The 14282-nt window shown below is 40.8% G+C and overlaps 1 protein-coding gene and 1 long non-coding RNA gene across 2 annotated transcripts in view; one reads left to right on the top strand and one right to left on the bottom strand.

Annotated features, from left to right (window-relative positions):
- The window catches only part of LOC139353031 (uncharacterized), a 329712-nt gene that overhangs the window by 271290 nt on the left and 44140 nt on the right, over positions 1–14282 (top strand). The gene's annotated exons all lie outside the window — the stretch shown is intronic.
- LOC108006652 (lipopolysaccharide-induced tumor necrosis factor-alpha factor-like) lies at positions 6311–6790 on the bottom strand. Its single transcript, XM_017070190.4, has one exon. It carries the CDS (start codon positions 6748–6750, stop codon positions 6382–6384), a length of 369 nt encoding a protein of 122 aa, XP_016925679.2. The 5' UTR covers positions 6751–6790; the 3' UTR covers positions 6311–6381.

The raw sequence follows: 14282 nt of genomic DNA, 5'->3' as shown, positions 1-14282 counted from the left end.
CTTGGAGTGTTGTTATACCCGTTACTCGTAGAGTAAAAGGGTATACTAGATTCTTCGGAAAGTATGTAACAGGCAGAAGAAAGCGTTTCCGACCCCATAAAGTATATATATTCTTGATCAGGATCACTAGCCGAGTCGATCTAGCCATGTCCGTCTGTCCTTCTGTCTGCCTGTCCGGATGAACACTGAGATCTCGGAAACTATAAGAGCTGGGCTGTTGAGATTTGGCGTGCAGATTCCTGAGCTTCCTACGCAGCGCAAGTTTGTTTCAGCAGAGTGCCACGCCCACTCTAACGCCCACAAACCGCCCAAAACTGTGGCTCCTACAGTTTGTTGCTAGAAAAAAATGTTAGCTATAATGTATTGTTCTCTTGCCACGTCCACTTTAACGCCCACAAACCTCCCAAGCCTGTGACGCCTACAATTTTCATGCTAGATAAAAAATTTTAACTAAAATGTATTGGTCTCGTCAATACCTATCGATTGATCCAAAAAAAAAATTGCCACGCCCACTCTAACGCCCATAACTCTTAAATCTGTCTACCGCCGGTAGGTGGCGCATCTTAATCTCGCTTTGCTGCTTGCATATCTCCATTTTCCTTTGGTCCCTTTAGATGAGTAACGGGTATCTGATATTCGAGGTACTCGACTATAGCGTTCTTCCTTGATTTTAACTACTATGTTGGCAGTCCCCTTCGCGAGCGAGACAACTATATGTACCTCAGAAAGTTCTGCATCTGCTTTCTCACGTGACCAATACAGACAAACTCCTTGTATGTATGCAAACTTTCCACGCCGACGATTCATGCTGCTTTTCTTAGAGTTCTTGGCACAACTCCTCCGCTTCACACATATTCAACCACACTGATCACTCTTCTGAACTCAGAAGGGTAGCTTTTTAAGTGGTGTAGTTTTTATTTAGGATAGTTGTGTTGGATATATTATTACATATAGAAATTATAGCTAAAAGTGTTCTGCACACGTTCTGCTCTGGAGTACGACTCTATCTCGACTACTTTATATTTTCAGATATTGGTAACATTTTTAAAAGGACTTGTTCCACACCAATTTAGGAAGCTTTAGTATATACTACTTGTCGACTTATCGGCATCGCGTAGACGATTGCCGACGAAAGCGGTTATAAAAGAGAGAGAAGCAGACATTCCGAGATTTCCCTCTCTTCCTTAGACTTCCAATCTAGTGTGTTTTCACTTTAATCGGCACTCGCAGAGTCGAAATTTAGTGTTTCTCCCTTTTTGCTAATACGCATTAAAAGAGTAAAACAAAACAAAAACGTAATGGAGGAGAAAAAGGCTTGACTTCGCTCATTCTTTCGGCGTTAACTGGCGGAAAACAAGTTTTTTTAAAAAGAAACTCGGCAATTTTACGTTTACAAATGCGTTTATAGGCTTATAATTTTAAAAGTGAGGTAAGTGATACTTTAATAAATTAATTACAAGCAATTCAAAAATGTTAATTGTTGTTTCGCCCTTTACCGCAACGCTCCCTTTGAAAAAAAGTATTATATAATTTGTTACGTGGACATATTAGTGCCCGGTCCTGACAGGGACTTGGGCCGCGGGAGAGGCGTCCGATGTTCAAGCGCCATTTGCTGGCATAAGCTACGTCGTATTCGGGTCGTGGGATCTTGGTAAGCCTCTCTCCTTTTCAACATAATGAGAATTAATATTTAAATTGCCTGTAAAATAATATTAGTCCATAAAGATCGTCAGTCGTCAGTCCACACTTCCCCACAAATCTAGCTGTCGCTTGATCGAAATACGGTCGGGCGGTGTTTTGGCCATATTCCCTCCCCTTCACACATTCGTGTGCCAATGGATCGTCGCGGGCCGCGCAATTCGATCCCCTATTGTCAAGGTTGTCCGTCGTTCTTGACCTACTCCACTTCTCGCGTCAGCACACCCCCTTTAATAAAGTTTTAGCACTTCATGGTTTTGATATCCTTTTACATTATACATTTATTGGGTAATGTATAATAATGTAGTTGAGGAAATTAATTAATTGAAAACTATTTTGTTAGCGATGAGTATCGAATTTATCACCTGTGAAGGTGCACACATCAGCAAAATGCCGACTTTTCACGATTACAAACATCGCTTAAAAGGCTCTTGCAATAGTTATTTAAATTATTATATTGGATAGTTATTTCTAAAAGATTAATTCTTCATCTTAACTAGGAAGATATTAACATTGCCCAAAAATACATTTTTATCTAAACGAGAGAGAGCAATGACCGGTGGAACGGTAGAGATGATAATTACCTTTTCGGTCTTGTTACAGTGTACCAGGGGTGAGAAATCTAGACGAAAGGTCTCAACATATAAGTTTTCTAATTCATCTCCAGTTATTGGTAGGGTTACTTTTGGAAACAAATATAGAATTCTTTCGTTAAACGTGGATCATTGCCTATCGTCTTTGCTAATGCGAGTGTAGTGATTGTGGTGCACGGATATATATACATATATATATATAAGTCGTTCCGACAAACTTACCCTCCCTTTAATCCTGGGCGATGAGATCTCGACGCTCCGGATCCTGTGCTTTGAAAGACGTTACAATTGGTTTATATAAGTATATACTTGCAATATTGGAAGGCGGTTCACAAAAACTTAACACAAAAATTACGTTTCACAAAATAAAATAACACTATTGCTGTATAGATAGATGTATGTATGTATGCATTGTATGGGAGTTCCACTGCGGCACACGTCAGTTCCAATGCTCAGGCTGGGGCTGGTCGGTGCAGCTCCAGTTTCTTGTTCAACGTATTTGTGGGTTCTCTTACACTTGCATTCAGAAATGCATGCACTCGCAAATTGTTTGTAATTGTTTTGGCGATTCACTTTTTGTTTGCAATTTTAAATGCAATTAATTCGCCTTTTATTGGTTTTTTTTTCACTTTGCTGCAACTGCTTTGCTTATGCTCCGATGTGGGTCACTACTTTCTCCAGGGCGTGATGTTGGTCGTGGCGTCTCTGAACAGAGCGCTTGGAGATCTTAACGACTTGCAGAACCGGTAACAAGGATTTTCTTCCAGATAGGGTTGTCTTCCAGGGAAGGATGGAAACGTCTTTCGGGACACTTGTCTCTTTCCAGTCGTGATCCTCACTTCAGGGGAGTTGCACTTCTAAACCAGTGCCAGTGAGATCAGAAAAAATTCTGTCTATCTTCTCTATTTGGCTGGGGTCTTTTATACCGGACTAGAGCTTTCGCTAGCCCCCCATATTGGATGAACTAACTAGGTGTTCCCACCTATGGGTACTGTTTTTTTATTTCCCCTATCTTAGGAGTCAACGGCCGGCTGGTGCACTTTGCCACCTACTGGAGTACGGTTACGAGTAGGTCGATCGTGGTCGTTTTTCTGGCTACGCGACACCAGTGAGTTGTCGAATTGTATTGCTGGTTTGCCCTTATCAATCTGGGTGTGGTTAGTCATTAGCGGCCCCTACGCTCAACTTAGGACAGTTGTTTCGCTGGGGTTAATCTTTGTATGTGGAGGGAGTACGTAATGACTTCGCAAAAGAAAACTTCGTACGGCCACTCCTCTATTTTTTCTTCGTTTTTTGATATGGCTCATAATGATATATAATATGGCTTAAATGAAAATAATTTTAAAAAAATGCAGAAGTGTTTAAAAGCTAAAACTGTTTAGAACAAAATAAATGTTATAATATCGGATGGCATGGTTGTATAGGTTGTGGGACTGCGTCATGTCTGGTAACCGGTCGGTCCCTGGTCCCTGGCTTTTATAGCAGAATCGGGGTAGTTCTGGTTACTGTTCTACCCATCATGTGATCGGGAGCTTCTATCAATTCGTGCAATCTCGCAGTTCTGAGTTTGTCGCCTTGTGGAGTCATCGGATTACGTTCAGCGGTTCAGGCGACATACAGGTCCTTAGCATGGAATAACCCGACACTTTGCCCACTGCATTGCCCATCTCATATAGCGCTTTGCCCTTACGCTGGAGTACAACACAGCGAATTCGATTTGGACCAAGCTTGGCATTATATCAGTCAGCCTTGTTACTCTGCCTGCAGTTTTTCCTATAAACAACTTGTCCCACGGAAAATTCTACGAGCTTACTACGGGTGTTATATGCCTTTTCCGCGCGTTTACAGTTCGGTTTAACGCCTGGGTCACTTTCTGTCAGATGAGTTCCATCTTGTCTGGGAGACTTATCTGTGGATCTCCTGCCTGTATTCTCCCCAGCTTCCGTAGAATCGGATAGGCTGTTCCATGGGTAACAATCCGCGTTTCGAACATGACGTAATATGGTTTTATGCCTATCGACTCGTGCAGGCCATTCCTAAGGGCACACTCTATTCGACTTAATTGGGTACCCCAATTTCGCTGATCGGTGTTAATTGTGTAATTATTTATTTTAATTGAATGTACATATACTCGTATGCATAAAGGATTGCAACAATGGTTAAGTATCCTGATGAGTTAAGTCTGATTTCGAAGATCAAAAAAAAGTAATGGAGAATACAGAGTTTCGTTCCACTTACATTTTTTTTAGCATGACGTCAATCACTGTGGACGGCAGTACACGTAGTGGCGAAGCGCGCAAGAGAGCGTGCGAAGACAACTACTATATATAGCCGCAGAATTGAAAATCTGCAATTATGGTCCGATCGCAACGATCAAAAGGTATTGCAAAAACTAAGAAGATTGCATACCAAGACTTTCCAAATGTAGATTTGTTTGGGAGAAAAAGCGGTGAAAGTGTAAAAGTAAAAATTTAGAAAATTAGAGCTGCTGGATACGGTGGGGATAAAAGCCCCCGACAGTTAAGCTAGTTTTATTCTTACTGAGAATACGCGTCGAATGACACCTCATTTGTTGAAATCCGATGTTCCGTTCAAAAGTAATTCAAAAAACAAGATTTTCATCTTCTTCCCGAAATGAAAATGTTTGTCCCTTTGTTTGTGGGTTTGTATGCATCCCATCTTAGTTTTAGGGTTTTGGAAACCCTATGAGTGTATAAAGCAGCGTGAAATAGAAAACGTTTGTTCTACGACTTTTGGAAAATCGCGCTAGTTTAGCGGGAAATCAAAAAAAAGCCAGATATAAAATGCTTATAGTAGCTAAACAACTAGTGCTACAGAAACGTGCTATATATCTTTGAAAAAATAATTTAGTATGCTAAATACTCTTCATATAGTAAAATTGTCTGAATATAATAGATTTAGAGTTATGATTAAAAGTTTTTTTTTTAAAACCACTTTTTGACTATTTTCTCAAAATTGAGTCGAACGATTTCTTTTTAAATTTTATATCATGTAGCCCTTGAGATTCCTTAACTTTTGATATATAACACTTTTTACCCTAAATATTACCGTTTGGAAGATATTAAGCGATAAAAAGTGCAACTCGTTTCAGCTCCGTATACGTAATATTTCATACTTATTGGAATACACAAGAAAAAAACAAATTTGATGAAAAATATTCTTATTCGATTTTTTCAAACGGAAAATCTGTTATGGTTTTAGGTCCTTTACTTGCATGAAGCTAATCGCAATAGGAAACTTGATATATTTGTTCTACCACTTTGGAATAACCCGCTAGTTCGGCGGGAAATTATAAGAAACGACAGGTTTCTCTTGGAATCTGAAACTATACAACCCTTGAGATTCCAAACTTGTGCTATTAAAATAGGTAATTGAAGCGATAAAAATTGTTATTAAAAAGTTTAATATTCATATTATATGTTTCATTCTTATTAAAATGTGAATGTAAACAACCCATACCTTAGTAGAATAAAGTTAAGCCAAAGTGGAACATGAAAGTGTGTGTTTGGATTTTCAATAGCCAAGCCATATGGGGACGACTCCTAGTCATGGTATTGGGGTACTTAAACTCTTGTGCAAAAAAAAACTTCTGATATCAAACAAAAACACCTCTTAACGAGGTAAAAAGTAGTGGCGATTGGGGTACTTAAACTCTTGTGCAAAAAAAAACTTCTGATATCAAACAAAAACACCTCTTAACGAGGTAAAAAGTAGTGGCGAAAGCGCTCTTAACAAAAATTTCTGATATCAACAATTGTGACGAAAAATGATATTACATTCGATAAAATAAATAAGCTATATTAAATTTATGTATTCGGCACGCTACAGCAGAAAATTTACGTGTAGGTAAATAAATATTTACTGTTGCGGGCCGAATACATATATTTTATCGAATGTAATATCATTTTTCGTCACAATTGTTGATATCAGAAATTTTTGTTAAGAGCGCTTTCGCCACTACTTTTTACCTCGTTAAGAGGTGTTTTTGTTTGATATTTATATACTTGAAGAAATTATATTTGCTCTTTTGAGACTTATCTTTGTGATATTCGTTTTTCGGGTGGGAATTCTAGTTCTTGTATGTGCCCACATAGGCTCCACAGCTACTGCAGGTGTGTTTGGCCGACTGACAGGACTCGGTGCAGTAGGGAATGCAGCAGCAGCCAATGCCCCCCAGCATGCAGATAAGGAGGGCCAGCAAATGGGTTTTGGTACTTGGCTCGAACTCGACCTTCGTTTGCCTCCAGACTCCGCAGCTTGGACACGTGGCCATTGATGGTACACCACCCAACACATTGGGAGGTGCCTGCATTATCTGAGGTTGTTGCAAAATCGGCTGGGGCTGATTAAAATTAGGATAGACCTGGGTGTTGTCATAGCAGGGCGGTGCCTGGAGAGAATGAGTTTGCTGTCGGTCGTACGGGAAATTCTTCTCCATTACTCGCTTTATATATTTCCGACCGAAGTGCTAAGCGGTTGAATTCAGCCAGTGTTACACGCAAAATTTCGAGTACCGATCGGATTACCCTCGCAGCCGCGTTCGCCTGCGGGAAGTTAAGTCCAGTCTTTACTTTGAGACACAAATGGTTTACCGTTGTCCGAGTGTATGAACTCGGAGACCCCATATTGATGGACAATTTTGGTCTCAAGGAATTTGATGACCTCTGCAGCTACTACATGTCTCATAGGCTGCAGCCAGACTAATTTGGAGAAATGGTCTAGGCATACAAAAATCCCCGCTTCGGCCCCATGAACAACCTTTGGCCAGCCCGCTCCGTAACCCGCTGTTCTCCCATCGGTGGACGGTTATTTTTGTTGGCGGTCTTGGAGATCTTACAGACCTCGCACTCCTTCACTACTTTTTGGACATCTACACCATCCCTGGCCAAAAGTAAAACTGTCTTTACCTGGCTAGTGACTTGTGCAACCCCCATGCCCTGCGGTTATGGCATGATGTGCTCTCCAGACTAAATCGGGTCGCAGCTCGGGCTTTATCCACGGCGTCGTTTAGGCAGAATCTCATCCGTTTATAGACATAGCCTTCCGATGTTTGAAGGTATGGACTTTTACATAAATTTTGGTCCACCGCCTGCAATAGGTTGACATAATACGATGACTGGAACTCTGTCGAATCGAGATTGATGTGTATATTGTTGTTGAACGTTGATGCACTAAAAGCAGTACAAACAAGTGGCCCAAACGACACCAAGCACGTGCTTGTTACGCGCGGGCCCATTTTTCTTTCGAGCAAATACGGTTCGCGAGGAAGGTACATAGAACAAATAAAGACAGGACAAAACATAGATCAACAAGATTAAAGCAAATGAGCTAAGATTTTAGTTTTTAGTACAGGGATAGAAGTTGAGGAACAAATTAAATGATACAGGTTGTTATAATTATTAGAAAGAACGCGAAAGGGCTCATGCTGACTAAAATTAGATGAACATCGTGGCAAGTTAATAGGATGGTAGTTTCGCATTAGTCTAACAGGAACATTGAAACTTAGGCGGCTTACCAAATCTACAGAATCAATATCGCCTCTGATAAGATTATTCATAAAAATAGTACCAAGCATAATTCTACGGCTTACTAGAGTAGGCAAATTAATTAATAGCAATCTACTCGAGTAAGAAGGCAACCTGACGTTTTGATCCCAGTTCAAACCACGTAAGGCAAAAAGAAGAAATTGTTTCTGTACGGACTCTATACGGTCAATGTGCACTTGATACTGAGGACTCCAAACGGAAGAACAGTATTCTAAATTAGGTCGGACAAGTGAGGTAAATAATAATTTGGTAGTGTATGGATCATCAAATTCCTTAGACCAACGCTTTATAAACCCAAGAACACTCATAGCTTTATTTACAGTAGAGGTTATGTGGGAGTCAAATTTAAGTTTAGGATCTAGGAGAACACCTAAATCGTTTACTGAATATATTCGGTCCAAGGACATGTTCTGAAGAGAGTAACTCATGAACGTTGGCGTACCCCTATAAAAAGTCATAACGTTGCATTTAAGATAGTTTAAATTCAAAAGGTTGTACTGACACCATTCCTGGAATCTATTTATGTCTGACTGCAAGCAGAAACCAGATTCAATATTATTATATGAAAAACAAAGCTTAACATCATCAGCATACATTAGTACACGAGAGTGATTTACGATAGAAGGAAGATCATTTATAAACAGAGTAAACAGCAAAGGGCCTAAATGACTGCCCTGAGGCACTCCAGATGTCACGTTGATCATCTTGGAAACAGCGTTTTTGAATAAAACCGTCTGAGATCTACCATTCAAATAACTTGAAATCCAAGTTAACAGATTATTCGGAAACCCAAGCAGATCTAATTTGAATAAAAGAAGAGAGTGGTTAACAGAGTCAAAGGCTTTACTAAAATCTGTATATATAACGTCCGTCTGTAATTTTTTGTTAAATCCATCTAGTACAAAAGATGTCAATTCGAGCAGGTTAGTGGTGGTCGATCTACGCTTAACAAAACCATGTTGACACGGCGATATTAAAGAGGATCACAAATGTTGCAACTGAGAGGTAATAATGCGTTCAAATGTTTTAGGAATTGCAGACAATTTGGAGATTCCTCTATAGTTCTGAGCATTAACCTTCGCACCCTTTTTGTGGAGTGGAATAATAAAAGAATCTTTCCAGATAGTAGGAAAGACAGATGATGAGATAGACAAATTAAAAAGTTTAAGAATGGGCTTACAAATAGTTCGGGCACAAAACCTAAGAACACACCCAGGGAGTCCATCTGGCCCCGGAGAATAGGTTGGCGTTATAGTTTCTAAATCCATTAAGCGAGAACTCTCTGTGATTACAGGAGAAAAAATACAATTTGCCCTGTTTAAGTGATTAGGGTAGCTAGAATTAGACCATGAAACAGAACTATAAGTAGATTGGAAGAATTCAGCAAATAAATCTGCAATTCCGGGATCCGTAGATGCCTCAATAGAGTTTAATCGTACGGATGATGGCAATGCTGAAGACTTTCGCTTAGCATTGACAAAGTTATAAAATTGCCTCGGATCCTTCGAAAATTCAAATTTACATCGGTTCAAATACATGGAATAGCAATGACTGTTAAGTACATTAAAATTAGTACGAGCCACCACATATCTTGAAAAATCGGATGGCCTACCCGACTTTTTGTACTTTTTATAGAAGTTTGTTTTTAGGTTTCTAAGTCTTTGCAACTGATTGGTAAACCAAGGTGGCCTGTCTAACTTAGGAGGAAAACTGTCAGGAGCACATTCACTGAAAAAAGAGTTTAGGACACTATAAAATAGTTCCGTAGCACTTTCAATATCCAAGCAATTATATAAATTTGTCCAGTTATATTGTGAAATCAAGTTGTTGAGTTTACTAAAGTTACATTTACGAAAGCATCTACATTTATTTGGAGAAAGTGAAGGAGAGAGGGTATCAACGCTGGGAAGACAAATTGTAAGTTCTAATGTGGGATGATACTGGTCTTCAGGCACAACTAGTGGGTCAATTCTAGATACAGTGACTTCAGACGGATCTAAAACAAATACTAGATCTAATTGTCTGTTTAGTGAATTACGTATAAAGCTAACTTGCTGTAATGATAATTCTAACAGACCGTCAACGAAGTCATGGTCAGATAAAGGGGTAGAGACAAGTGAGTCAGTGGAAAGGGACCAAGAAATGTCAGGAAGATTGAAATCACCCAAAACAATTAAAAGATCCCTTTCGGAAAGATGAGATAAAACAGTTTTTATTGCAGACAAATGTTGCTCATAAATTGTTAAGTCGGATCCAGGTGGAATATAAGAACAAGTTACATAAATAGAAAAAGATTTCAAAGAAACTTTAACACCAACGAATTCTATGTCATTGGGATTAAGAAAGTATATTCTCTCCGATGATAAAGTAGAGGTAACGGCAACCAGCACCCCACCCCCCCTACGAGGAGAGCGATCAGTTCTATACGTATTAAAATTTTTAGACAGAACTTCGGAGTCTGATATCTCCGGTTTCAGCCAAGTCTCAGTAAAGGCCAGACTGTCTTCAGAAAAGGCAGAGGAGTCAGCATAAAGCTTAGGTAGTTTCATATTGAGTCCCCTAACATTTTGATAGGCCAAAAATAAGCTGCTCAGTTTTTTGGCGCAGGTACAGTCGTGGAAGGCCTATTATTAGTTCTCCGTCTGTTTGGAACAAATTCTTTAATGACCAATTCATCATTAAGCCAAAAACTTTTAGAATTTAGTACATTAAATACTTCCGGAGGAGCAGATATTTTAAATGAAGATATCATACGAACATATGGAAATTTAAACTCCTCCACTGTGATGTTTTGAGATGGGAATTCCTGTTGTATAAATTCCAAAACATCTGCAGATGTGGTTTCAGGTGTTAAACGAGACACAAATAATTGCTTCCTATATGGAACAACCGAGAGGCTCTTTCTTCCACCATTAGCAATCTGAACATCGTTCGTCTGATTATCAAGACTAGGGACTCCTATAGAGCTAACTTCACCAGTAGGCACAGAAAGCTGCATAGGGTTTGACCCCTTAGGCTGACTAGCAGAAACAGGGACTCCTCCAGAGCTTTTGGTACCTATGGGTACTGCTGTCAGAGAAACTTTAGGTCCCCCAGACCCAGTAGATGCCGACATAGCTGCCGTAACCGATCGGGTACAAATATTTGGAGCTAAGTTGGGATTTGGAACTGATACCTTTACGGGAGCAGATTTTGAAAGAGCGGTCTTTTTGCGTTTAGGTGACCCTACTGACATTTTTTTATTATCAAGGTCCGCCTTAAACTCTTTAAAATCAGCAACTACGCTTATAAGCTTATCAAAAAGTTTCATAAAACGATCATTGGTCAGCGCAACATAGCCATCCAAATCACGGTCTATTTCAACGCAAGAGGCACAAGTCCACGAAAAACCAACACGCAGATCAATAAAATCTTTTACTCTGCCAACAAGTCCAGTACATTTTGGATGAATGACTGTATTGCAGAGACGACAGTAAATAAAAACATCATTAGGTGACGATCCAAACTCACAATCTTTCTTGGAACAAAAAAGAGCCATTTTTACGTATTTAAATTTAAGAAAAAAAGTTGTTTATAAAACCAAAGAATCAAAAGAATCATAAATACCTCACTTAATTTGACACTGGGATCAAACAATAAAAATGTAGACACACAAAAACACAAAAGTATAAGAGCACACAGATATTAATGACAAATTGACAAAAATCACAGAGCACAAGATAAACGCAACCGGTCACAAGCGACGCTAAATCGATATTCGTCCAGTTCTTCTGCATCTGCCCTCTGTAGCTCGTCCATATGAACTCGGGAGAGAGCATCTGGGACTACATTTAGTGACCCTTTCCTGTGTTCTATGGTGAAGTCAAACGCTTGTAGCCTCAGACTCCATCGCGCAAGTCTGCCTGATAGTCTTCCTGACTCATCAGCCATTTTAGACTAGCGTGGTCAGTGATCACTTTGAAGGGCATCCCCTCTAAGTAGGCACGGCATTTGGGAATGCTGAGGATAGCGGCATAACATTTTCATCATCATTTCATCGTCGTCTGCATCCTCCACCAACTACGTATCCTAAATATCTTGCCTGGCTGTAACACAACTTGCTTTTGTCTACATTTATTGTTAGTTTTGCCCGCTGTAAGCAAGCACTGCGAACAGGTGCTTGCTGAGGAGTTGGAGGCATCTGGTGGGCCGGAGGACAGCTACTCCACCGATTCGTCGCTAAGCAGAGAGATGCGAGCGCTCTGACCGGCTATCAAGGACGTAGACCTCAGCGATACAGAGGAGGCCGACTTCACTGTGGTGGAGGTTGAACTGTAGATGTCACTAAGACTTCTACAAATAAACCTTCACCACAGTAAAGCAGCGTCTGCTGCACTTCTGCTTCGCCTGACCGAAGGCGGAGCCGAACTAGTCCTTATACAGGATCCTTGGGAAGTAGAAGGCAAGGTTGCTGGACTAGGAACAAAGGAATACAAGCTTATGCTTGACCCCAAAGAAGGTAAAATTCGAACCTGCATATTAGCCAGTAAGCCTGGAGCTGCAAAGTGGCTCTATAAGGGTCCTATCGGCCTACTTGGCCTTTGAAAAGGAAAACCCCAGATGCGCTGGTCAGAGGACTGGCAGAGGAATGCGTAAAGCTCAGGAAAGGTTTGGTAATAGGCTGTGACGCCAACGCCCATCACACCCAGTGGGGTTGCCCAAACTACAACGACGTAGGTAAGTCTCTTTTTGATTTTATTCTAAATACGAACCTATTCTTATGCAATAGGGGCAATGTCCCTACATTCATAACTAAAGCTTGCCAAACTATCGTAGATCTAACTTTGGTATAAGACTCACTCGTACGCGCAGTCAAAAACTGGACAGTCTCTGACGAGCACTCCTTTTCGGACCATAGATTCATAGAAACCGTATTGTCCCTTGATTCGCCCTTGCCGGTCAGCTTCGCTAACCCCAGACGAGCCGACTGGCACAGTTACAAAGAAGTTCTGACGAATATCCTCCCCATGAAACCGTCAGTAAGCATTACAAACCCACAGGAGCTGGACGGAACAGTATTTAAATTCACAGAGGCTTGCAACACTGCCTTCAAAGTGGCATGCCCCACAGGGAAACCAAGGGGAAGGAAAAAACCCCCCTGGTGGACCCAACAACTATAAATCCTCAGAACGAACTGCAGATGCCTGTTTAACAGAGTCTGAACTACAAGTATGAATTAGCCTCTTACAAAAAGGCCATTAGAAGAGCAAAACGAACGGCATATCAGACCTTCTGCTCTGGCATAGAAAAAACAACTGATGCCGCAAGGCTCAGGAAAATACTCTCTAAGACAGCCGCGCCTTTGGGCTGTCTTCAAAAAGCAAACGGATCATGGTCAGACTCCAGTAAAGAGTCCATGGACCTGCTCCTAGACGCTCACTTCCCGAGCAGCCAACAATCAGGTCATCCTCCTAAAAGAGGAGCAGGAGAGTGAATCGAATTAGATCCACTCCTATCAGACCGCAACATGAAATGGTCCATTGATAGTTTCAAACCATACAAATCGCCGGGACCGAACGGGATAATACCGGCTCACATCCAACAAGCAGGACAAATAGCCATAAACTGGTTGAAAAAAATCATCCAATCTATCCTGTCGGTAGGGGAACTACCAACAGCGTGGCAAGAAATAAAGGTGGTTTTCATTCCCAAGGCATGGAAGGCCACTCACATCACAGCAAAGGATTTTAGGCCAATAAGCCTAACATCATTTCCGCTTAAGAGCTTTGATAGAATAGGCCTACACATAAGGGCCACCGTAGACCCGACACAAATATCAGTAGCACAGCACGCTTGCACCAAAGGTAAGTCAACCGAATCGGCACTACACTTGGTGGTAGGCAGCATCGAGAAATCACTCAGCATCAAGGAATACACACTGATCACCTTCCTGGATATAGAGGGAGCCTTCAATAACGTGATCCCCTCTGCTATAACAGAACCCAGACTAGACAAGTGAACAGAGGCACCTCGCAAGGAGGTGTACTATCAACCCTCTTGTGGAATATCGCAGTAAATAAACTACTGCGGATTCTGGAAGGAGGAGGTTGTAAGGTTGTGGCATACGCAGACGACGTCGCTATCATCTTTAATGGAAAAAAACCACAAACACTTTGCGATCTTATGACCGCTAAACTTAAAATACTATCGGAATGGACAATAGCTAACGGATTCGGGGTAAATCCATCGAAAACGGAACTTGTTCTATTTACAAATAGGTACAAAATTCCACAACTTAACCCACCCATTCAAAACAATTGTAATCTCTCTTTTAGCGATCACGCCAGGTACTTGGGGTTAGAACTAGATAAGCGCCTCAAATGGGGCTTAAACAACCAAGAGAGAACCAAGAAAGCGACTCTTTACTCCTGTAAAAAAGCAATTG

This window comes from Drosophila suzukii, chromosome 3 (assembly GCF_043229965.1).
Source record: "Drosophila suzukii chromosome 3, CBGP_Dsuzu_IsoJpt1.0, whole genome shotgun sequence".
NCBI lineage: Eukaryota > Metazoa > Arthropoda > Insecta > Diptera > Drosophilidae > Drosophila > Drosophila suzukii.
The sequence above is the reverse complement of the archived record's forward strand: the minus strand, read 5'-3'. Positions and strand labels throughout refer to the sequence as shown.